General features: G+C 36.7%; 1 protein-coding gene across 3 annotated transcripts; it reads right to left on the bottom strand.

Moving 5' to 3' along the window:
- Window positions 1–7,445: 7,445 nt before the first annotated feature.
- LOC149837319 (calcium-transporting ATPase 2, plasma membrane-type-like) lies at window positions 7,446–24,861 on the bottom strand. 3 transcript variants are annotated; one of them, XM_090005957.1, is made up of 8 exons: window positions 23,274–23,811; window positions 23,106–23,154; window positions 21,478–21,532; window positions 19,431–21,379; window positions 19,166–19,324; window positions 8,721–8,892; window positions 8,332–8,630; window positions 7,446–7,976 (listed from the first exon to the last, which is right to left on the bottom strand). In XM_090005957.1, the coding sequence occupies exons 1-8, from the start codon at window positions 23,555–23,557 to the stop codon at window positions 7,737–7,739; spliced, it is 3,207 nt and encodes a 1,068-aa protein (XP_089862083.1). In that variant the 5' UTR covers window positions 23,558–23,811; the 3' UTR covers window positions 7,446–7,736. The 3 variants fall into 3 exon arrangements, 2 of the variants coding, with proteins under 2 accessions (XP_089862083.1, XP_089862084.1); XR_016431899.1 differs by lacking the exon at window positions 8,721–8,892; XM_090005958.1 differs by lacking the exons at window positions 23,106–23,154; window positions 23,274–23,811 and adding an exon at window positions 24,679–24,861.
- Window positions 24,862–25,393: the final 532 nt, after the last annotated feature.

The following is a 25,393-nucleotide window of genomic DNA, read 5'->3' as shown; positions in this document are numbered from 1 at the left end:
TCGACCTCCTCCCTTTAACACACATAGAGAAGGGACCTCATTAAAGGGAGAGAGCCCTTCCCCACGCTAGGCTCTTCCCAAGGGTTGACTAAACCCAAAAATAACATAATAGACTTTAAGAGCTTCCAACAGCTAGCTTGACTTTGGAGTCAAAGCTAGATTCAAAATGAGAGTTATGAGTGTCCACACAAAGTGGCGCCACCCATGAGTCCAAATGAAGTTTGGATCTGAGGCAAGATCCAAACATCGTTTAAGATCTGGACCCAACAACAAAATTGCATTATAAATTTAAATACATAAAATTAAAAGAAAAAACTACCCTTATACCCCATACACCCTCTAGTGCCACAAAAGAGATCCTACAAAGCACCAGAACTATCCAGATCTATAGAATTTGATACCTAAAAAAATAAATGAAAAAACATATTTAATACGATTCTTTAATATGACAAAATATAATCAAAATATAGAAATACAATCTCTGAGAAAGATTCAAAATATCTTAGAAAGTGCAACAAGATATGCAAAATAAATTTGGGTTCGGGCATACCAATTGGACCCAGATAGTCATGCACGATTGGATCGGCCATGGCTCGCATTCTGGATCAGATCAAATGAGTTGGAATTGGATCCAACTTGTCTTCAATGCGCGGATCGTCAGGATGCTCTTTATCATGTGAGGTGTGCCCTACACCTTTTCTCTAGATTTTTCTGTATTTAGAAGAAAAGATTAGTTAGCAATTGTCAAAAATGTCCTAAGAAGTGGTGAAAGGAAAAGAATTGTCAGCGTTCAAAAACTCACTGCTCCCATGAGTGCTAAGCCATAAATATGATGGCTTTGATAAGGCAATATATCCATCGGGGGAAGGAAGGTAACTATAGAGATAAACTATTGTTGCCCAGTTGGGACCGTCATCATCACCTCCATAACAAGAACTGTGTTTGCTCCCTAAGAAACTGCTATCAACTCCTACATAAAGCATCCTTGTCCCACTCTCATAACGGATCAGTGGGGAAGAATCTTTGGTTCCATAGAATCCTCGCTCTCCTCTGAAACCTCTCTCAAGCAAAAGTGATTCCTCTCTAGCTGAACCAGAAAGGACTAGGGCCTAGAGGTCAACAACATCCTCTCTACAATGTGAAGGGGTAGCCTAGGTAAGTATCTCTAACTATATTTGTACATTTTCTAACGATATTAGCATTTGTCGTTAGCAAAGTGATAACGACAATCCACGTGTCATTAGCATATTGCTAACAACATATGTGAGTGTCATCAACAGTTAAGTGGGGGAATGTTTTAAGTGTTAATGACACACTGATTTGCTAGAATTGTTGTTAGTACCCTTTGAATTGTTGTTAGAAAAACCGACGATGACGATAAAGTGTTGTTAGTAGTCAAGGGTTTTCGACAATGATTTGGGCCCTTTTTTGCTGGATTTTCAACAAGTTTTCCTAGCATTTTTTGTTTCTAAACGTTCTTAAACTAGTTTCCCATGTTTTTAAGTCCAAATCACCAAGCTTTGGGTTGATTTTTGCCCAAAAAACTTATTTGGAGCATTTTTTGGGAAATGAAGGGTCACCCTTCGATCTTGCAAGTTTTGGCTTGATTCGAGTAGTTAAAATGGTATTCGTACAGTCCTTTTCACCGTAGAACCTTCTTAACTGATTTGATTGGTCACATTTAGCATTAAAACACAAAAATCAAAGATTTCAAAGAAAGTTTTTTTTTTTTTAATATGTGCCTTGTTTTCAATCGATTTTTGCTTAGGGAATCTGCTCTTGCCATCAAATTGGTGGTGCACCCGCTTGTTGATGCCATTGCCCACTCAAATCGCTAAAAACCCAGAAAAACTTTGAAATGTTTTGAAAAGCAACAAAAAATGGGCCATCGAGAGGGCTTTTACCCTCCCAAGTGCTGATGACAATTCAAAATGGCTTGAGTGTTAGCATTCTCGCACGTGTAATCAATAGTTTTAGAATGTCACCAGTACTTTAACCACATGTGTCGTCAGGAGTTCAAGTCACAAGATCCAGTTTTTCTGATTTTTTGGTTGACGATAATTAGATTGTTGTTAGCAGTTCATGGTTTGTCGCTAACAACATATGGATTGTCAGTCAGTAGTTTATGAATTGTCGTTAGTCTTTCATGCATTTGCACCATTCTATTTCCATTTTTGCATTCATTCATTCATGCATCACATAAAAAATCCAAAAAAAATAAATGGATAATAAAAAACTCCATTCATTTATTCATTCACTTATTAAAAAACATGACATTTAATCTACTGAAGAGCCTTTGGGGAAGGATAAGGAAAATCAAAGTGTGGGCAAACATTTTCCCACCAGTTGAAGAAGTCTTTTGGTTACATCCGAACTATTATAGGCAAGAAAAAGCCACAATCCCAGTAGGAAGACACCACCATAGGCAGTTATCCCACTCAGAAGAATCAATGGTGACCTCTCACAGCTTGTCATCGGCAACCTTATTGTTCATGGTCCCCTTAATTCAAGAAAACTAATGCAAGTATCTATCTGGATGATAGGGGACCTTGTAGAAGGGCTAGCTAGCTATAGAGTACCCCTCTAAGGATACAATTTGGTGAACTTGGGCTTCAGATAGGTCTTGAAAGGCATTATGTCCCAAGTGATGAAGCCCTTCAAACTCTCAAGCAACAAATGATAATTCTTCAGAGACTACTAGTTGATATCCATTGTTGAATCATTGTACCTTCATCGTAGATGCTTATTGGGAATCACATAATCTGGTTGCAGATCTGGAATGTGCTCGTAGAACTAGATCTCGAGCAAGACTTTGCTTCCCAAGAAACATATCCCATCGATAAGTGAAGGTGCTCAAGCTTTGGTAAAGACATGCTTGGGTTGCCATACCCAAGGAAAGACATTTCCCATGCCAGAACCCGTGCTTCAGGAGATAGACATGATAGAAATCCATCACTTCATGGGTATCCTCCAAGATGATGAAGGCCACCAAGCATAGTGTAAAACAACCTTGCAAGCTTATCTGATACTGGTCAAACAAACTATGTTTGTTGGTGATCCCCTAGTAGGCCTACCACAGAGCCCTTAGAGTTAGACATGAAATCTCATGGCGGGTCGACCTCGGCCATTACGCTCTGCCAATAAGATTCTTCAGAGTTGTCCGCTCATCATAGGGGCTGGCAGTTAAAAAAGAATTGATTCCCCCATGGAGGAGAGCAAAGCCCCAGAATCTCAATGCACTCATCCAAAGTAGCGATCATCTCCCCCATTGGATGCCAGAAAGTATTAGTGCAAGGATTTCATGTCTTTACGAAGGTAGTGATTAGCTCGATCCTATGGTACTCATGAACCAACTTGAGAACATCAAAGCGAGGGAAGATATTGTCCTTCTTGATCTTCACCATGGTGGAAGGTTAGAAGTATGCGTGAACAGAGAAAGTTGGGAGAAAATAGGGCTTTCAAATAGTCCAAAAATGGCAGGGAAACCTCAACCTTTTAAAATCTTGAGAAACTGCTAAAAAAACATCATGTAACGTTAGTAGTTGTTCAAAATGTCATCAACAGAAGAAGCACATTCCTAGCAGAACTCTAAAATTAGGATGTGTCGTTAGTAGTTTGTTAACAATAACAACACATGATGTCTCATTAGCAGTTGCCTTGTTGGAATGATTTCTTTTCCCAAAAGGACCTCTTCACTGATTATTTCATGCATTCATATGCATTGCATTATACATTTTTCTAACCTATTTTTCTGCAAGAACCCAATTAACCTATTAGGAAAAAGCCTACCCAGTCCTATTTTAGTCCTATTTTAGGTCTATAGGATGTCCCACAGATTGATGGAACAATCTGAATCCCATTTGATGAGCTCGTAAACCATTCTTATTAAAAACCTCCCTCTAAAAGTGTATTTTTAAATTAGGTATCATTTCAAAATGTCTCTATCTTTTTTTTATGCTTTTTGCCCAAAGACTTTTCTGTGTCTGTCTTTTAAAAAAGACTTTATTTTTTGCAAACATATCAACGTCTTTCATGCGATTTTAAGTGACAAGGCACTTATTTCGTCATTGTTTGATCTCGTTCAACAAAGACTTACTGTTCATAGTTACCGAGTTCAAGGGAAAGCCTTTAGGATAATGTACTAGCTTAGTTTTTAGTCCAACCTTATTTGGTGAGACCTCTTTACCTATATAGACATACATCATAAAAAGAGCTTCATGTTAAACTATGTACACGCCTTTAGTTGTCATCTTACATCATCAGTCATCTATGTCTTTGTCTCTTTACAAGACTTTTTCAAAAAGAACAATCTTAGAGTAAATCTTTTGCTCTTTCCAAAACTTGTGTGTCTACTTCTTTATTATCGATCAAGCTTCGTACACTCCACAACAAAGAGTGGCATATGTAAACACCCTAATTTTGATAAGACATTTCATATATCAAGAAACTCATGTTTTCATCTTATTCCAAAATAGATTAACTTTGATCTTATTTTTGGCCTTCAAAATAACTTTTTCAAAGTTTTTTTTACCAAAAGAAGAATTAAATTAGAAGATCTCAGCTTTCCAACAAACACAAAATTGAGTCAATTCGTCACTGAGATCCAAAGTTATGATCAAAACAAGTTGTCATCTCCTAACGACACATCATGTGTCATTTGCATTTTTCAGAGATTGTTATCAACAATTGGCCTTTTCCCTGATATGTCGTTGGTATTCTCTTAATGATAGTTTTTTGTCAGCAGCCAACCGATCGCATGATGTGATGTCAACTCTTTTCCTAACGACACATGGATTATTGTTAGGAGTTTTTGAGTGTCGTTAGTGGCATATGTCAACAACACCATGTGTCATTAACAGTATTTATTGCTAGCGTCTCTCTTGATTAAAAAATGTGTGCCATTTGCAGAGAAGTCTCCTAGATCTTATCCTTATTCTCTTAAAAACCAAAAATAAGATCTACCCTAATCTCAAACCACCTAAATCATATATAGCCTATATAATCCCTAAAATTAGGCTAAAAGGACCCTTAGCCAATCAAAATAGTCTATTTGAACACAAGCTAATTGGATCATGCCATGTCTTCTTTGGGTTGAACTGAAAATATGAATCTCGGATATTCAAGAATTGTGCCAGAATCCACCAAGAAAGCCTATAAATACAGGACCACCTCCCTTAATTCTAGCATCGGGAGTCTAAGATCTAGTCATACCTACACTCTACTGAAATTCCTGCACACCTAGACTGATTTCTCTAGCCTAGCTAAGGCCACTTAACCTAGCCTAAGACCTAGATCCCCTATCTCAGCCACCTTTGGATCACCTGCTTAGTTGAAGTGTTGTCCGAGTTCCAATGTGCTTGTCATAACATAGGAAAGGGTTACCTAAGCTCGAGGTGAGATTTAGTTTCACTTGTTATTTTATTTTTATTTATTTAATAAGTGTGGAATTCTCTAACCTTCGTATATTATTTGTGTTTCTATCTTTTTCCATAGCCTTGGTGGCTTATGATATCAAGCTCATTTATTTTCTTAAGACCTGCATACGAGGTATATGAACCCACAAGCTAAAGCTTGTGTTGAAGATTTTGAGCTTCTGGTGCAGCTGATCCGTGCTCAACAAAAGAAGAAAGGCATGCAACTTGAAGAGCAGACTCCCATGGACTCTCAATTTTGGATCTGATTTTAGATTCAAAATTAAATTTTCTTTTGAAAAACCTTATTTTATTTTTTTCAAAATTTGGGATCCACACATGGCAAGCTGATGTATCATGTGCAACTTAGTTGAATAAACAATTTATCACTTATTTTGAGTGTGTGTTCACTTTCAACAATTATTGTCCTTCTGGATCAGTATCTCTTGAATTGTCAGGGAGGAGTCTTTTAATAAGGACTTTATTCTTGGACCTATGTCAGTTTGTCGGAATCGTCGTTGATACTTTGTTTGGCATTGCTGGATTAAATTTGCATAGTGGTACACTTGGAAAGAGAAAAATGGGCACACTTTCAGCAAAGTTTTTACTACCCCTGAGTCTTTAAGGCATACCATCTCAGTAGACATCTTCCACTTGGTTAGGATCTGATGGGGATTCGATAGTGTGAACTGGTTGTGATCTCTGTTTCGAGCTGATTCCTCTTCTTTTCGAGCTTTATTGGTTGAGTCCTCCTCAACCTAAGACTGTATTATCTATTTACTATTTAATAATTTTTTCTTTCCCTAAAAGAAAATAAAACCAAGGTTGCCAGGAAGGGAAATGAAAATAGGAAAAGACACTTTTAAAGTTCATGTGAAATAGAAAACATTATATATATACACACACACGTGTGCGTGGAGCAAAAATGCAAATATTGACAACATACATCAAGAATATAAGTTTACACAAACATTACTTTATTAATGTTATGACATGATAAATAATAAGAATTGATATATTTTAATTTTCTTATAAAATATATGGCTACATTGACTACAACTACAAGATTATTATAAAGTTGGTCATATTTTAGATGAACAAGTGCATAGTCTACTTACTTTTAATAAAATTTTAAATATCATAAATAAAGTATTTAAATGCTATATATGTTTAAATAGAATTAAGAAATAAGAAAAAATGCAATTGTATTAAATTTTAAAATATATCAATTTCATCTAAACATTACATTCTTTTAATATTAAAAAATATATAATTTATTCTTTTCATAAGTAATTAAAATTTTGAATAGCACAGCTCAACTTTTTATTGAAAAAAAAAATTTTATTTAGGGGAAACATGCAAGAAATATATGGAAAACATGCAAGAAATATATGGAAAACACGTTTTTCAAATATGGGAAATGAGTTTCCCATGTGATGCGAAACGGGTTTCTCATACATTTTTAGAAGTATCTCAGAAATTTCAGAAACGCTAGATTTCTAGTTTCAGAAACAGTTTCCCAGGAAATGAGTTTCCTACATGTAAGTGGAGTTTCCGGTAACAGTGATCAGAACTCATGATTTGAAAATAGGAGGTTTAGGCATAAGCTCATCGGTCCATTTAAATCCATTGGTCCAAACTTTTTCCTGACAAGTTTTTGGATATATCACTATGTTTCACATTTCTCATATCCATTATCTTATGCCAGGGCAGCAACATTGAACATGCCTTGACCTAACAGAATAACAAATGTAAAACAGTTCTATTTTGTGCTTGCGTGGGAGGATATCTTCCTATCTTATTGTTCATTACATGGTGCCATGGTGGCATAATTTTCCCATCTAAACTGTTCTAATTCCTTATAACAATTCCAGGCCCCCATCTAAACATTGACCACCTGAAAATTTACTTCCATAGTATGCCGCATGCTAGTATAGTTATTGTGCTGTGAACAAGCAAAGAACCTTCGATGGGTGATTATCCGTATAGTTCGGTTGGTTCATTAGCCCAGATATGAGGGGTCTTAGATCAACATCCAGAACCGCAAATATTTATGCTATATCTTAAACCATTGCAAAATTTTGATACTAAGCTTGAGGTACAAACAAATATTGTGACTGGAAAGATCTAGTCCCACAAACTTAGTACCTGACATCTTAATTGAATTTGTGAAAAAGGTTGGAGATCTTCATATTCTTTAATTCCCCGAGAATGCACAATTTGGAATACAAGTGCCAACTTGGGTTTCTTATTATGCCTCTGATGGTGGTAAATCCTTGCCGCCTTGAATTGATTTCTCAAGATTTTTTGTCTGTAACTGTAGATTCAAACTGGAATTAACTTAATTGCAGCAGCAATTGGCATACCAAGGAATCCAAAAAGGATGCACAAAATCCACTGGGGTAAAGTGAGTGGAGTGGTGCTTGCAAAAGTACCAAGGTACTCCACGATTATAACTTGGAATATAACTGTACATGATAGGACACCAACAAACACATTATTCTCCAGTATTCCCTTAAGTACGTTTATCTTTTCCATCTCTCTGGAGTTTATTTCATTGAAAACCTGCAAAATAGAAAGCAAATCTAGTCAAAATAATGCTTTCATTTACAAGGTAAAAATTTGTTGTATACTCACACAGGCAGTATGATCTATTAAAAGATGCCTTGTTTTCAGTAGGTACAGAAATGTCAGTAGGTGAATTATGCAATATAAAATACCATATATCCAAGCAAAACTTTTGAATCATTTGATATATCAAAGCTTGAAACAATAGCCACAAAAAAGAATTATTTTATGCAAAGGGTTTTACTAATTTTGTTTAGTCATGAAAGATGGATATCAGTAGAGTTCAAAATGCTTGGTCCCTCTTTAGGTAGTAAATATGCTTGAATGTAGAAGTTATAGTATCTGAAAATACCTGGCAAAAGACAAAAGAATTGAAAATCAATGTGTTCAATACAAGATCTGCATCTGCACCATCAAGCTGAAAAATTTCCCTCCCATGTGTTTGGAGATACCATATTACGATAAATTGATAGAGAGCCTGCCCCAGAATATTTCTCCACATTACATTGCTGATGAAGTTTACTTTCCTTCCGACTGGTTGTCTTTTCATTAACTCATCATTTGGAGGTTCAGTGGCTAACGCAAGTGCTCCTAGTGTATCCATGATCATGTTAACCCAGAGAAGCTGAACAGCAGTGAGAGGGGTACTACCTGAAATGTGCATGGAAACAATAAGGATCAGTAACACTATATGGGAAAGGAAACTGATTCAAAACAGAGCTGCTAACAAAACACAAATACCTGTTAGGCATGCAGATGAAAAGTTAACAACAAGGGCAACTACATTAACCGTCAACTGAAACTGCACGAATTTTTGAATATTGATGTATACAGAGCGCCCCCACTTAGCAACAGTGACTATTGTGGAGAAGTTATCATCCAATATAATAACGTCTGCACTCTCTTTTGCCACCTAGACCATAATGAAGCTGAAATTAAGGTGCATGATCAAGGCAAAAGTTTATTGCAGACAACACTCATTTAAAAAGCATATACTAAAGAACATCACATTGGCCTTGAAGCAGCTGCATGGTACTGCATTTTGTAGACGTGGTTCAGTTATTCCCATTTGTATCTATCTATTAGTGGGAAGGTATATGAAAGAAAGAATAAGTGGATTGAGGAATGAAATCTCGAAGGCAAAGAGAACCGGGCTTGACCAAAGAACTACTGCTTTCCCAACTTCTTCTTATCATATCCAAAGTGTCTTTCACTTCCCTACCTTTTTTTTCTATCGTTAAGGGTCTAAGATATGAATTTCTTATACAATACCTTATGACATTGCAAGACGCAAAAAAAAAATCTAAAAATTGAAAAGAAATCAGTTGAGGTTTTGTTTGTACACGTGTACATATATATATATGTGTATATTATTTATTTATTTTATTAGATTGCAAAAGAAAAACATAATAAGCAGTAAAACCATAATAACAAGCCTAGCTACGAAAATAATAGAACATGAATGAATAAGTAACAAATAGAAAATAGTAAATAACATCAATAATAAAAGAACCACAATTGCATACTATGAAAAACACTTAAGATGTATAAGAAGAGTCTAAGATAAAAAACTTTTAAAAGGAAGAAATATTAAATATAGTAATAAGCCACTCAATATAACATTGTAAAAAAAGCATCAAACATCAAACAATAACTCACGTATAATAATTTTGAATCACTTCTGTAAGATCATAATAAATACAACCAATGAAACAATAAGTCTTCTCCAATATTACCATTTCGTTTTCTTCATATTCGGGGACCTACATCTTATTCATAAAAAGTTTCTTTTTCTTTTGGCTTATGAATAGATTGAATAGAGCCTTAACAAAGTCTTATTTATTCAAGAATGCTCATTAAAAATGAAAAACAACTAAAAAGAATTATCAGAAAAGAGTTGGACAAAAAGACCAAAAAGCCATATTTTATGATACCATATGTATCATATGACGAATTGTGATATGAGTACACATATTCTTCAGAGATAATGGGAGCGTATCTTTATCAAACTTTAGGGGTGTCAATGGATCGGGTTTGACCCAGACCCGACCCATACCAAACCCTAAAGGGTCAGGGTTTGGTGATAAAGAAGGAGGTCCAATTATAATCCAGGTCAGACTCAAAGGGTCCAAATAATATATGGAGCCGGGTATGGTTTGTAAAATTTCATACCAGACCCAATTCTGACCCGAGTTCCAAATAAGATCCACAAAATTTCAATGTAAAAAAGACAAAAAAACATTATTTTACCGGGTTTGGTTCATGTACTCCTTATAGGATCTGGGTATGGGTTCTCTTATGGTAGGTCCGATTGGACCAGAGTCCAGACCCGATACCAGCATCTCAAATCAAATTTGGGTTTGGTCCAACCATGGTCTGAACCAAACCCGATGCTTGACACCCCTATCAAACTTTACAACATTGCATTTAACCCCCACCAATGAAATAGAAGAATATAGAAATGATAAACCAGGAAGAGTTTGCAAGGAAGGTCACCCACTAAAGAACTAAGAAAGTCAAGGAAAACACACACATACTTTCAGCATCAATCTATGCAAAAAAGTTCAAATATGATCAGATAATTGGAACAGTATTAGTGTGAATAAATAAGTATGCAGAAATTCATGCAGTTATAGGAGTCCATGAAATCATTCAAGAATTTAGACATGTAAAAAAATGTTAATCAGGATAATCTATCATGTTATTTGTGTTCAACAAACATGAAAAGCCAATATTGGATGAAATCAGAAGATGCCTGAATACTGTTTTACTCCATTTACCAAGGGAATGTGACAAAGTCTTAAGGTGACTAAATTTGGCCACAACCATCGGGTAACTTCTGCTAAATATTTTTCCTGAGATCAGCAATTTCTAAACCATTTGAGATGCTTAACTTTGGTAGCAGAATCTGCCCAAAGCAGCGATCAAGCTCGTATGGAAAATCCATGGACAAAAGATGTGTCTTGATAACCTATTTATGACCCTGAAAATAGTATTCAAATAACAGACTCCACCTGTTTCTCTGAAGTTGACGAGGAGGACATGCCAAGTGCTGGTAGAACTATAGCAACTGCGAGGACAAAAGAAAGAAAAAGTGAAAAAGTACACCCAGTGGGATTGCAGGTTAAGTTATGGAATTTATTAAAATTTTATTTTATTGGGATATTTGGATTCACTATTCCTGTTCATCCTTGAAGCCAAATGGTTTATCTGGGGCATGGTATTGGAGCATCTCCACAACCTATGTCACATAGGTGTGGGTGCGGATGTGGGTACGGGTGCGGCTGCGGCTGCGGCTGCGGTGATGCGGCACTTTAAAAAAACTTGGGTGTGGGGGTGCGGGGAGGATATATATATATAATTTTTAACACTTTTAAGTTAACACTACTTGTATTTGTGTGCATTTATGTATTTATATATAATATAGATAAAAATGAACTTGATTAGGTTAACTGAATCTACTTTTAGATAGAAATGGACCTTAGTATGGTTGACTTCACCTAACACAAAGGAAGTTGTGTCCAAGTGTCGCACCAGCCTGGGTGCGGGTGTGACGCGGGTGCGGTGCCCTGTTAGAAGAGTCTGCGTGACATAGTCCACAACTGATTTTGTACTTTCATCTATGGTCTATTCACAGCCTGTCCAGTCCAAGGTGTGAATCAACACAAACGATAACAGGAAGAAGGTAAGCTATGTCACATAGGTGCAGGTGCAGATGCAGACGCGACGATGCGACACTTTAAAAAAACTTGGGTGCGGGGGTGCAGGGAGGATATATATATATATATATATATATATATATATATATATATATATATAATTTTTAACAATTTTAAGTTAACACTATGTGTATTTGTGTGCATTTATGTATTTATAATATATATAATATAGATAAAAATGGACTTGATTAGGGTTAATTGAATCTACTTTAGGATAGAAATGGACCTCAGTATGGTTGACTTCACCTAACACAGGAAATTGTGTCCAAGTGTCGCATCCACCTGGGTGCGGGTGCGACGCAGGTGTGGTGCCCTATTATAAGAGTCCGTGTGACATAGAAGGTAAGTAATATGCCCCAACACTACCAGCCCATTGCACTATTATTTCATAGAGAAGAAAATGCATCACAATTTTGATAAACTAAGATAGTAAGCAGATCAACGATTAGGACATGCACACGATAATCAAGAAGCAAACATTATGTGTAGAATTTTAGCAGCGGGTGCTCCTGTTAAAATGTAATCCTTAATCTTGTTGTATGTACGTATATATATTCATGTATATATATTGTTCATAATAACCTAAAAGGGTATTTCTGTAATTTTCTATTTTATGCATATTCCATTTGGAATATGATTGTATTTTTTCTTTTCTTTTTATTCTTTTTTTTGTGGTTTGTGCCACCTAGGGAAGGCTCCCCAAAAGAGTCATTGGGGATCCCCCAACGGTCACAAATGTGACTGTTGGGGGCTCCCAATGACTCCTTTGGGAGCCCCCTATGTGGCTCCTCTTGTGTTGTATAAATAGGGGACTTCCCCTTGTATTTCCTCAAGCTTGAGAGCTCAAGCTCCTTTACTTTTTCAATATAAAGATATTTTTTATGCCTTTGTGCATGTGTGTGCTATTTTATGCCTTTGTGCATAATTATTCAAGTGTTCTTTGGGTGCTCTTGTGCACATCTCTTGTAAAGTATTAGTGCTTGTATGCATATTGTTTTTTTGAAGACATTTTTACATGGTATCAAAGCTCGGTTAAAGATTGAAGATCGTGTGATTCTTAATTTTTGGGGTGCTTCGAAAAACATGCCTTTGGCTTCTTGGAGATTGGAGTGGGGGATTCTCTTCATTCAATATTTTAGAAGGGCTCTTCGACAAGTAAGACTTAAAAGTCTTATTGTGGTACGTATTTCTTCTTTCATCTTTTATCTCTAATGGGTGAAAAAGAGTCTCATTTCTCTCTTGGATTTAAACTCAATGGCTCCAACTATCACGTTTGGGTCAGAAACATGGAGGCTCACATAAAAGGGAAAGGTCTTTGGGGTTATGTGCAAGGCACAATCCCAAAACAGGAACCAAAAATCACCTTGATGGAGAAAGGTGAAATTAAGATCCTTGAAGAAGAGGAAAGAACCAAAGCTCTTGAGGAATATTCGAAGAAGCATGATGAATAAAAAATGAAGAATTTCAAAATATTGTCTTGGATTTTTTCATCCGTTGAGACAAAAATCAGCGTGAATATTATCAAATTCAAATAGGTTTCACAAGCATGGGAGTATCTTGAGAAAATGTATACCTCAAGGGACTTGTCCCATAAATATTACCGTCAAAAGAAGGTTGTAACTCTTCTCCAAGGCAAAATGACCATTAAGAAATATTTCGCCGAGCTTTCTTCCATTTGGGATGAGCTTGCTATGCTCAAACCAAAATGGAGTGGAGAGGCGATTGAACTTCGCCATAAACAATTAGAAGAACATCGATTCTTCAATTTTTTGAATGAGCTAAGTCCCGAATTTGAGCAAATAAGGTCTTCTCTTTTGTCTTCTTTCACTTCTCCTTCTCTTGAGAATGTTCTCACCAAACTAAGTGGGGAAGAAACACGTATGGTTATAAGCAAGGGTCAAATGTACTTGCGGTTCCTTCCAATTTTGAAGAGAATGATGGGGTCAATGCGGTGTCTAGGCCCGAAAACAATTTAAGAGCCTATCGTCCCCCTTAATTTAAAAATCAAAATCAAGGAGGAAATGGTGGACAAGGTGGAAAAAAGGATTATAGCAAACTTATTTGTCATTTTTGTAAAGAACCGGGGCATATCAAACCCGTTTGTCCCAAGTGAAAGAAGTTGTTAGCCATGGCCAGCACCTCTCAACCGCAAAAGGAGAAGACTTCCTCAAGTGAATCCCTTTCACTAAATCAAATTGTGGAGGCACTTCAACCTCCTCTCAAGGGAGCCATCTTGGGAGCCGCCGTATCTTCTTTCTCTCCTCCAGGTAAAACTTCTTGGCTTTTGGATTTGGGTGCGTCTTTTCATATGTTCCCAAACATGTATTCTCTTTCCGAATATTAAAAAAATATTTTCTCATTTTTTGTTTCTACTGCGGATGGGACTTCTCTTGAAATTAAAGGTGTTGGAAATTTTGAAACTCAAAACTTTTTATCCCCCAAATTAAACTTGAACCTTTTTTTTGTTTCTCAACTTTCAGACCATGAATTTGATATTAAATTTTTCTCTGATAAATGTTTAATACAGGATCGCTAGTCCGAGAAATTGATTGGGGAAAACTCTAGGAAGGGAGACTTATATTATATAGACTCTCTTCAAGTTCCTAAAAATTTTTTTTGCAATCATATTAAAAAAATGAGTGTAGCTGAGATGCGTATGCTGAGATGGATGCGTGGAAATACAATAAAAGATAAGATTCAGAACGAGGAGATACGTAAGAAGGTAGGTGTTGCACCCATTGAAAATAAGATGAGAGAGAATCGTTTACGGTGGTTTGGACATATTCGGCGAAGGCCTAATGATGCTCCAGTTAGAAGGATGGAGAAATGGGAAAATATATTAGTTAAAAGAGGTCAGGGTAGGCCTAGGAAGACATGGATGGAGGTGATAGGAAAGGATATGAATGCTTTGAACCTCACCGAGGACATGGCATTGGATAGAAATGATTGGAGGAGAAGGATTCATGTGGACGACCCAGAATGATTTTCTTTTTTGGTTCATATCGCCGACCCCAATTGTTTTGGGATGAAGGCGTAGTTGTTGTTGTTGTTGTTGAATGTTGTCCAACATAAAAATATAAATGTTTGGCACAAAAGACTTGGTCATCCCAATATCACCAAGTTATCTTATTTGCATTTTGCTAAGAATCTTTATAAAGATACATTCTCTTGTAATGCTTGTATTCTTTAAAAAATAAGTATGCCTTTTGAACAAAGATCCATGTTTACTTCTAAACCTTTCGAAATTGTTCATTCGGATGTTTGAGGACTGGTACCTGTTGTTTCAAAAGGAGGGTTTGCCTATTATGTGATTTTTTTGGATAATTTTTCTAGATATTCTTGGATATATTTTCTTAGACATAAGCATGAAGTTTTTTCATGTTTTAAATCATATCATGTGATGATTAAAAATCAATTTAATAGTGACTTAAAGATATTTAGAACTGATTCCGAAGGAGAGTATTTCTCAAATGAATTCAAGAAGTATCTTGAAGATAGTGGTATTGTTCATCAAAGGTCATGCCCTAAAACCCCTCAACAAAATGGGTTGGCCGAAAAAAAGACATAGGCATATCATTGAAACCACTCGAACTCTTCTCATAGCTCAAAATATTTCAATTTTTTTTTGGGCGAAAGCGGCTTTTGCATCTGTCTACCTTATCAATCATTTACCATCTAAAAATTTGGATAAAATCTCTCATTTTGAAACACTATATAAAAGAGAACCTGATTATAACATATTGCGATTTTTTGGTTGCAAATGCTTTGTTCTTATAGATAAGAATGACAAACTTTCACCTAAAGCTATTCCTTGTGTCTTTCTTGGATATTCCGAAACTAAAAAAGGATTTCGCTGTTACGATCTTAAAAATGATAAGTTATATGTTTCAAGAAATATGACGTTTTTGGAAAATGAGAGTGATTTTGAAAAAAATGATTCTTACCACGAAAATGTTGACTATTCTTTCTTATTTGACCTATTATCTAGTAATGATGATATGTCTAGTGATGATGAAATATCATTAAACCATGATAGTGATAATGAAGTAGACATTAATGACTTCAACTCACCCAGTACTCAAGAAGATAGAACATCAAATGACCCAATAACATGAAGATTGATGATAGGATTCCTCTGATCGATCCTACTCCTTACAGACAACTGATAGGCTCGCTAATGTATCTTAGCATCACTCGGCCTGATTTGTCACATGCAATCCATATTGCCAGTCAGTTTCAACATGCTCCCACAACGGTTCACATGGGTGTTGTTCTTCGCATCATCAGATACTCAAAGGGAACTGCAAATAAGGGAGTATTTTTGTCTTCATCTTCTTAATTAAAGTTAATTGCCTATACTGATTCTGATTGGGGAGGTGACCCCAATAACCGTCATTCTACCACTAGTTTCTGTATTTTCTTAGGTGAATCGTTGGTCTCTTGGAGGTGCAAGAAGCAACAAAAGGTATCTTTGTCCTCCACCGAAGCCGAATATCGAGCCATGACATCCACAACCATGGAAATTGTATGGATTCGGCGTCTTCTATAAGACATGGGAGTCTATATTAAAGAGATAACAAAGTTATGCTGCGACAACAAAGGTGCAATATATATTGCCAAGAATCATAAATTTCATGAACGCATGAAGCATATAGAAATGGATTGTCACTATGTCAGTGAAGAATATTTGAAGAAGGTCATTGATCTTCCATATGTGACGTCTGAGTACCAGCTGTCTGATTTCTTCATTAAGGCTCTTTGTTTGCCTAGATTTAATTCTCTTCTTGGCAAACTTGCGGTTATCGCACCGTAAGTTTGAGGGGGGGGGGGTATTAAAATGTAATCCTTAATCTCGTTGTATATATATATATATATATATATATATATATATATATATATATATATATATATATATATATATATATATATATATATATATATATATATTTTCTCATAATAACCCAAAAGGGGTATTTCTGTAATTTTTTATTTAACGCATATTTCATTTGGAATATGATTGTATTTTTTCTTTTCTTTTTATTCTTTTTTTGTGGTTTGTGCCACTAGGGAAGGCTCCCCAAAAGAGTCGTTGAGGAGCCCCCAACGGTAACAAATGTGACCGTTGGGGGCTCCCAACGACTCCTTTGGGAGCCCCTATGTGGCTCATCTTGTGTTGTATAAATAGGGGATTTCCCCTTGTATTTCCTCAAGCTCCTTTACTTTTTCAATATAAAGATATTTTTTATGCCTTTGAGCATGTGTGTGCTATTTTATGCCTTTGTGCATAATTATTCAAGTGTTCTTTGGGTGCTCTTGTGCACATCTCTTGTGAAGTATTAGTGCTTGTATGCATATTGTCTTTTTGAAGACATTTTTACAGTTCCATCATTAGTTTGGTTCATAAAAAGCATAGTAAAGATATGTGGACAGAGTTCATGATAAAAAAAATCTATAGTAGGGGATGTAGCTCAATGCCCGTAAGTCAAATGATTGTAATAATCAAACAATAACTCCAACATTAGTAGCAATATGTTAAGGTGGAAGAGAACCCGTAGTTGCACCCTTCTTACATCTGCCAGAGGAGCAAAATATCTTTGAAGAATAATGAGTTTTAAGAACATGGACATAGATCCTACTGAAAATTGAGCTGCAAAAGGAGTTTGCAATATGTAGGTTTAACATAACCGAGATTAATGAAGACATCAGTGCATTTTGAGGATAGCCTTGTTTGTATTAGGTTGTAGATGTAGCATCACCACTTAGAGGTCTGATTTTAAGAAGCATGAAAACCTCGCTTCATAATTTTTTCATCTACAATATAGCGCCCGATCCTTGATGTGGTGTGCATGTCTTATTGGCCCACATAACCTGGAAATTATTCAGTAGTTAAAGCAACATTTCTACAAGTCATCCTGATGATTTGGCATGTCAATAAGAACTTCAGTCCCTTTAAATGAAGTACAGGAACCCCTCTAATGAAGTAGCAAGGCTTTCTTAGGTTATAGACAAACAAGTGACTTCAAAATCAGTTACTCCTTCAAAATTGGGATTCCTCACTTTAATTGACATCCATTCATCAGCTTCTTGAACATACATGTGATGAAAAGTTTATCTTGAAGTCAATGTTTAAAATAACGTTTCTCTTTAGGTGCTCTCATGGCTAACAACCGAAATTGAAGCTCTAAAGGCACAAAATAGCAGTAAGATGTTTCATGTTTTCTGTTGACCTACTGGCATTGGATTAATGCAGGTAATTATACCTACTAACAAATGTAGGTTCTAGACGTGCAGTGCAATCTATATGCCAAACAACTATATAGGGATTGTTAAGAGTTCGACTGTTAGTCTGACTCTTAGGAAGAATTGGATGCTGAAATTAAACCTCCAGATAGCTAAACCTAAACCTATAAATGTAAGACTAACTTTGTGCATGTGTTATTTTGTATCTATACTGAAATTAAACCTCCAGATAGCTAAACCTAAAACTATAAATGTAAGACTAACTTTGTGCATGTTTTGTTTTGTATTTATATAAGAATCTAATCTGCTCATCATATCATTACTCTGAAATATTCACTTCTTTTCTTCTAGACATTTTTGTCTTTTCCTTTTTCCCATACTTGTATAGGGATTTCACATTATTTCAACTTTAAGATCCAGCTTAAGGACTAATTTCAGAAATTAACAGTGTCATTGAACTGCTACAGGGAATAGTGAATAGTGAATAGACATTTTGTTAAAATGTAAACATGTAAATCGTGTAATATATTTATATATATAATAAAAATATAATATATTATTATTATATATATTTATTTTTATTTTTATTCCCTTTTTCTTTATTTATTTTAGGGTTTTTGGTATCTAGTTCAAATCGAACTAGAATACCTTAGTTAGGTCAAGTCTTAGTTAAGACTTGACCAAACTAAGAGCCGTTGGACTAGGTCCAACGGCTCTAAATAGAGTCGTTGGACCTAGTCCAATGACTCTTAGAGTCTCTCTCTCTCACCTCTCTCACTTGTGTATATATAGGGGTGCATCCCCCTCTTGTATTTTCACTCAATGCTTCTTAAGCATTTTATCATTTTTCAATAAAGATTATTTCTATTTTATTTTTGTTCCCATTATACCCTTTTTAAGGGTTATGTTCAAGTGTCTCTCTAGACACTCTCACTTGCGGATCTAAGTACTTTTGTGGAAGATCCTCACTTCATTTCACATTTGACTTACATATCAAACTTATTTGCAAAAAAGAGAAAAAGGAAGGAAGAAGGATTGCAGTAAAAGCATCAGATTGGTTGATGAAAAGAATCAATTAAGCGCCAATCAACAGGGATATCTTGATCACCTAATAAGCCTTTTAGAGAGTGTGATAATTGTTTGTTACCATGTAAAGCCATCCATGTTTTCTCCAGTGACTTAAGCCATTACAAATTGTAGAACAGATGAATTTAAGGGCTACCATACCTCAGTTCCTGCTATGCCCATTGCAAATCCAATATCAGCCTCATGAAGAGCTGGTGCATCATTTGTCCCATCACCAGTCACAGCAACAACTTCATCAAACATAGAGCGTAGGTGACTCACCAAGGTGTGCTTATCTAGAGGGGAGGACCTTGCCATCACCTGAAAACACAAACAATGACTCTTAAATTTCATATCTTGAAACTGAATGAAAAATAGAAGAAAAAACATGTTTACTAGTGTCCAATGATAAAGATGTTTTCCTTGCCTGAATCTTTGGAATTAGTTCAGTCATTTCCTCCAGACTCTTCTCCCGAAATTGTGGCCCTTCAATAGCAATTCCACCATCAGTTAGGATACCACATTCCCTGGCAATTGCCTTTGCAGTGGTTATGTTGTCTCCAGTAACCATTCGCACAGTTATACCAGCTGACCTGCATATCTCAACAGACTTCTTCACACCAGGACGTACAGGATCTTTGATACCCACAACACTAATGCATGTATAACCCCTACTTGGAATTTGATTTTCCTGAGAGAAACCATCTTCAAGATCGAGGTAAGCAAGGCATAGAGTTCGTAAAGACTCACCAGAAAATCTTTCAATTGTATCCTTGAGATGATTAACTGCTGCTTCATCAAGGGGGGCAACCTTACCAGTTGAATCTATATATTTGTCACAAGCATCCAGAATTATTTCAGATCCACCTTTGCAATGGGCACGCAAACCTCCATCTGGAAGCTGCAGTACCACACCCATTCTCTTCTTAGCAGAATTGAAAGGCTCAACTTTTAGCAGTTTACATTCTTGGCGCACTAACTGGAAATCTCCACCAAGCAACAAGCCAAATTCCAATAAAGCTGTCTCAGTTGGTGTTCCTAGAATCTCAACCCTTCCATTCTTGTCTCTTACCACATCACCACTAGTGTTGTTAAATATGGATTGCAAAAGAATTTTCAGCACAGGATCTGGAATTTCAGTTCGAATTCTATCTGCCTCCTTTGAGTTGCTCACTTCCTTGATGTTACCACAAATGCAGGATTTCACAACAGTCATATGGTTGGTTGTCAGGGTTCCTGTCTTATCACTGCAAATGCATGTTGCAGAGCCCATAGTTTCACAAGCAGCAAGATGACGAACAAGTGCTTTATCATTCATCATTTTCTTCATGGCAAAGGCAAGGCTCAGTGTCACAGCCAAAGGCAACCCCTCTGGGACTGCAACTACAACAATTGTTACTGCCACAGCAAAATAATCTAGCAACTCCATAGCATCTTCCCAAGACCAACTAAAATGAGTACCATTCTGCAGTTTATGGCTAAAAAGGGTTTGCGCTAGCACCGCAAAGGTCAGTACAGCAAAGAACAACCCAATTTTCCCGATGATAGTGGCCACACCATTAAGTTTGACCTGCAATGGTGTTTCGTCATCCCCTCCTTCACTGAGAGTTGCCATCAATTTACCCCACTGGGTCCTCATTCCAACAGTTGTCAGCAGCATTTTGCAGGATCCATCTTGGACCTTAGTTCCCGATAAAAGAAAAGGATAGTCTGCATTTACAGCTACGGGCTCACTCTCACCTGTTAAACTTGATTCATTTATTAGAAGAGAAAATCCAGAGACAAAAAGGCCATCTGCAGGAACTTGATCACCAATTGACAGGTGAACTAGATCACCAGGAAACAAATCATATATTGACATTTTCTGCCTGTACCCATTCCGAGTTACATAAACTGAAATCTTCTTTTTCTCTTTGTCCAAATCCTTGAACTGTAAAGACTGGCGATAGTCATTTGTTGCAGTCACAAATACAACCAACAATATACTTGCAACAATTCCAAGCCCATCATGAGCACCTGCAGGCCATCCTTCCATGGTGATTCCAACGAGCAAAGACACAAGTGCACAGATGCCAAGGATAATAAGGGTCATATCTTGAAGTGCTTCCCATACAAACAACCAGAATCCGCGGGGTGGACTCTCAGTAAATCTATTGATTCCATAAAGATCTTGCCTGACTTTTAACGCATCATTTGTTGCATTAATCCCATCAATGCATGATGTGCAAAGCTTGTTTGCTATGCCTTCCACACCACCATGGCCTTTCAACTTCTTTATATCTTGGCCTTCAACAATGCTATCCAACTCTTCAGCACATATCCCAAAACCTGCATCTTTGGCTTGATCAGGGACTGTATAATCACTTGGAGCATATCCTATACCGGAAAAATAAAAAGAAACTGGATGTTAAGTAACAATCATGATAGAGAAGTGGCTCTTTAAAACAAGACACTGATGAAGCATAAACACTCACCATGGATAAACTGAAGTACAGCTTTGGAAACCAAAACAGCAACCCTTAACTTTTCCTGAAATGGCAGCAGAGCTAAGCATTTAATTTAATAAGTTTCTTTTTTTTTCAAAATGTAAACGGCATCCATTAGATTGCTGCAAGAATGTCTAAATGTAAACTTAAAGCTGAGGCAGAAAATGAAAAGCTATGTCACATGGACACTTCCACATGCCCTTGTGTCGTGTCCCCTTGTATACTATTCTTAATAAAATTTGCACAAAAATAGAGTGTCTTTTTAGCCATGTCTTTGTGACATGAAAAGGATGAGTTTTATGTGATAACAACTTTATCACTGTTTACTACCAAAATAAACGACTATCATGTTAACTTTGCCAACAAAAAGAACAGTAGCACAGCATTCACATTAAATTTAACAGTCAAAATTGCTCGAGGTTGAAGAAAATAATAATAAACATACAAGATAATGCAGTTAAAAGGAATGAAGCAATCAAAAAAGTGAAAAATGGCACCATTATGAGCAGAGTTGTTTACTAGAAAAAATTTCACACTACAAAAGCTCTAAAGAACATATTAATGAAATTCACATGTAGGACCTTTGGCTCCTGTAATTGAGCTGATCTAAAGCCAGAAATTTGACATACTACAGCTGATGTTGTGAGTCTCTGTCTAGTTGACTGTTCTAGGAAATCTCCCAAAGTTAAGAAAAATATCATGCTATTAACCACATCCACTATTTGGGACAGTATCATTGACATTCTCATCCCATCACCCCTTTTGAGTTTTACAAATGATTTGAATTTGCTATATCTGCATTATACTTAAGAATCAGCAGTTCAGCACCTAACCATCACCCAAAGGTTCAGAATTTTACAGCCATAATCATGATCTACCAAGATTTTCAGGTGATATATTCCTGGTTCCCATATAAGTTCCTCTATAAAACAAGTGTTTCAAGTTATTCCTGGTTCCCATATAAGTTCCTCCATAAAATAGGTGAACATATTTCAAGCCACAGTTCTTAAAATCTTAATAAAAAACATACTATCATGGGTACGATTGATTGCTCTTTATCTGTTTACAAATTTCTAAAATTAAGCATTTGTGACATTATACTCCACACCCTTATGAATGAGACTAGGGAACACTACCATAACAATGTTTGGAAGCACTGCATTATCCATAGTTTTGCAAGGCAACTCTCGAATTCAGAGTTGTGTGTGTGTGTGTGCAAGCACGTGTGTTTTGCCAACTTTTACGTCTGTCAGGTGAACATCAAAGTTCATCAAGTTTTTGGCTCTTCAATATTCTCACGAAATCGTTAAAATTCTAATAGAACAAAGAATTTTTTACAAGAAATATCCCATAATGAAGCCAACAAATGAAAGTATGGCGTCATATTTGTCAGAAGAGAAAGATGTGCTACCGTGAGCTAAAAAACCCATCATTTATTCACCATCATTTTGATTTACAAAAAAAGGTTTTTCAGCAAATTGGTGATAATCTTGAACTTTCAGATTTTCAAAATCTGATAGCCAATAGTGAGAGAATCTACCATGCCCAGAAATATGTAATACACCTCTATACAAATACAAAGTAGAAGAACTAAAGTTCAACATAAAAAGGGTCACCTTCGCCAGTACTAGCGCATCAAAAACTTCCTGTTCGAGGCGACCGACCCTAAATCATGAAACCAAACCTCAAAATCTAATTAAAACATAAGAAGAATAATAGAAAAGGAGGTTAGAGAGAGAGAGAGAGAGAGAGAGAGAGAGAGAGAGAGAGAGAGAGAGAGAGACTTCTTAAGGATTTTCCTGGTATCTGGTGGAGTGAATTGAGCTATATTCATCCCAAATTCGCCATCACTGGATGCCTCCCTCTTTCTCTCCTTCCTGTTCGTATTCTTCACCGGCGTCCTACGTTCGGGTTCCGGCAGTTTCAGGCCGGCGCAAGGCCGGAAGTTGCATCCTATAAACCGAAATTTGGGAGATAGACATCGATGGGGAGTTGGAAAGTGTGATAAATGAGGTGAAGGTTGGATGGTGGTTCTCAACCATCCCCACAGAGGGACTACAGCAGCCATTACCAACGCCCGGCATTCATACTTCTACACTTGACAGTTCGATTTCCGGCTGGGCCGGAAATCGGCCTCAAACCAGCAATTATGTACCTTAAGATGGAGAGAGATTGTATGGGAAGGAATTTAGAGAAAGAAAAGACTGTAAAGTCAACCCCCACAAGCTGAATCGATGCAGGCTAGAAGGATTTTCTTTCCACCCTTCTTTTGAGAATACTGAATGCGTGGAAGGTGTTTATCCAAACAGACAAAGTCGACATATGGATATTTTCGAGGATCTTGAAATTTACGTCCATCGTAAGAAAGTTAAAAAAGAAAATTAACGTTAAATTCATACATTCCAAAAACTCTGGCATCAAATAAAATATCTACCGATACTACCACAAAAAAAACAATAACAGAATTAACAAAGATAAAAGGCAACCAACAGTGAAAAGCGATCACATCATCCGAAATTTAATGAGATTCATCCTAATCATTCAACAAACGGTTAGGATTAGTCCACATTCTCACCTAGATTTGGATGTGGACTAAACCTAACGACCCAGATGCATCATTTGGACCGCTAGGATCAACATAGTTTTTCTGTCTATATGTCAGAGGATATTAGATCGATTAACAATGCCATTTCCTGGCTGTTCCAATTGTAGTGCGTTATTCATCTCCAAAAGAAAAAAAAAATTGCAGTGCGTTATAGACACACACAACATGCACCAATCAATATACCCACGAGGTAACGTTATGAGAGCGGACTTGAACTGTCGTTCTCATATTAGATCTGACAAACTGCTATTTACGTTACATACGGAATATCACGAGATGTAATTAGACCTGTTAATTGACATATTTATCATTATTTTTTACCGCGGTAACTTTTGACCTTTTACTGAATCGAGAAATAGGTTGGTCTGTACACCGTTTTGATATACCTATAGTTTCACTTTCAACAAAGTTCACCACCATCATCATTTTGGTTCAGTGCCCACAAACAAAACCCAATATGGAAACTTTAATTTTCTTATGATAATATTTTTTCCAAGACCAACAAAAGTCCAAATGGACAAACAAGCACCAATTACCAAGCACAAACACATGAGATAGAGAGCAGGACTAGAACAAAAGACTACCTGATTGGATCTTCGCATAGCCTGTGCCTCTGATCTCTTGGAGAGGTTCGCGGTGAACCGAAACCTTCGTTTCGGGTTCTTCACGACGCCACACACTTTCCTCCACCGTACCAATGCTTCCTCAGACGAGTGCTTAGATAGCACCCCACCAAAGTTCTCGTTCAGATAGCTCTCCATTTGCCTCCTTTCACAACCGCAACAGACTCAAACCCTCAATCAAGAGACCTCCCAAACACAGTTTTAGACCAACCCATCATCCGATTTATTCTCTCCCCAAGGAGAGAGAAAAAGAAGAATAATACATAAAAGAAGATGAATAAAGACGAAGAAATATCCTACTTTTAGTGCAAAAAGCTACCAACAAAATTCTTTTCAGACACGAAGAAGCTTCACTCGAATTTCTAGATTGGTTTACTTGTGATGTTGAGATGGTTACTGAGATCCAAAATTGGGCAAAAAAAATTGACCCCAAAGAGTATTTCATCAGGAAAAAGAGGGAAATGGGGATTGGTTGTTCTGCATAATTTGATCAAAGAAATGGGATCTTGGGAACATGGGTGAGAGTTTTATGATTGGAGGAAGTGAAGTAGAAAAGAAGAAGGCTTCTTGCAATAAGCAGCAGGGAGGATGGCCACATCTTCCCGAGTGATTACGGGGAGGTCAGCAACAATGGAGCTACTGGGGCCTCTCCTTCGCCACTCTTTTAGGCTGAAGC

The sequence above is a fragment of the Nuphar pumila genome, chromosome 5 (assembly GCF_984573655.1).
Source record: "Nuphar pumila chromosome 5, dmNupPumi1.hap1.1, whole genome shotgun sequence".
Classification (NCBI taxonomy): domain Eukaryota; kingdom Viridiplantae; phylum Streptophyta; class Magnoliopsida; order Nymphaeales; family Nymphaeaceae; genus Nuphar; species Nuphar pumila.
The sequence above is the reverse complement of the archived record's forward strand: the minus strand, read 5'-3'. Positions and strand labels throughout refer to the sequence as shown.

Coding starts and splice junctions, on each gene's coding strand:
- LOC149837319 (XM_090005957.1), bottom strand. CDS start 23,557: ATGGCTGCTGTAGTCCCTCTGTGGGGATGGTTGAGAACCACCATCCAA. Junction 21,533..23,105: donor ATGCGCTAGTACTGGCGAAG/GTGACCCTTTTT, acceptor CTGCCATTTCAG/GAAAAGTTAAGGGTTGCTGT. Junction 8,893..19,165: donor TGGGCATAGCAGGAACTGAG/GTATGGTAGCCC, acceptor ATTATGGTCTAG/GTGGCAAAAGAGAGTGCAGA.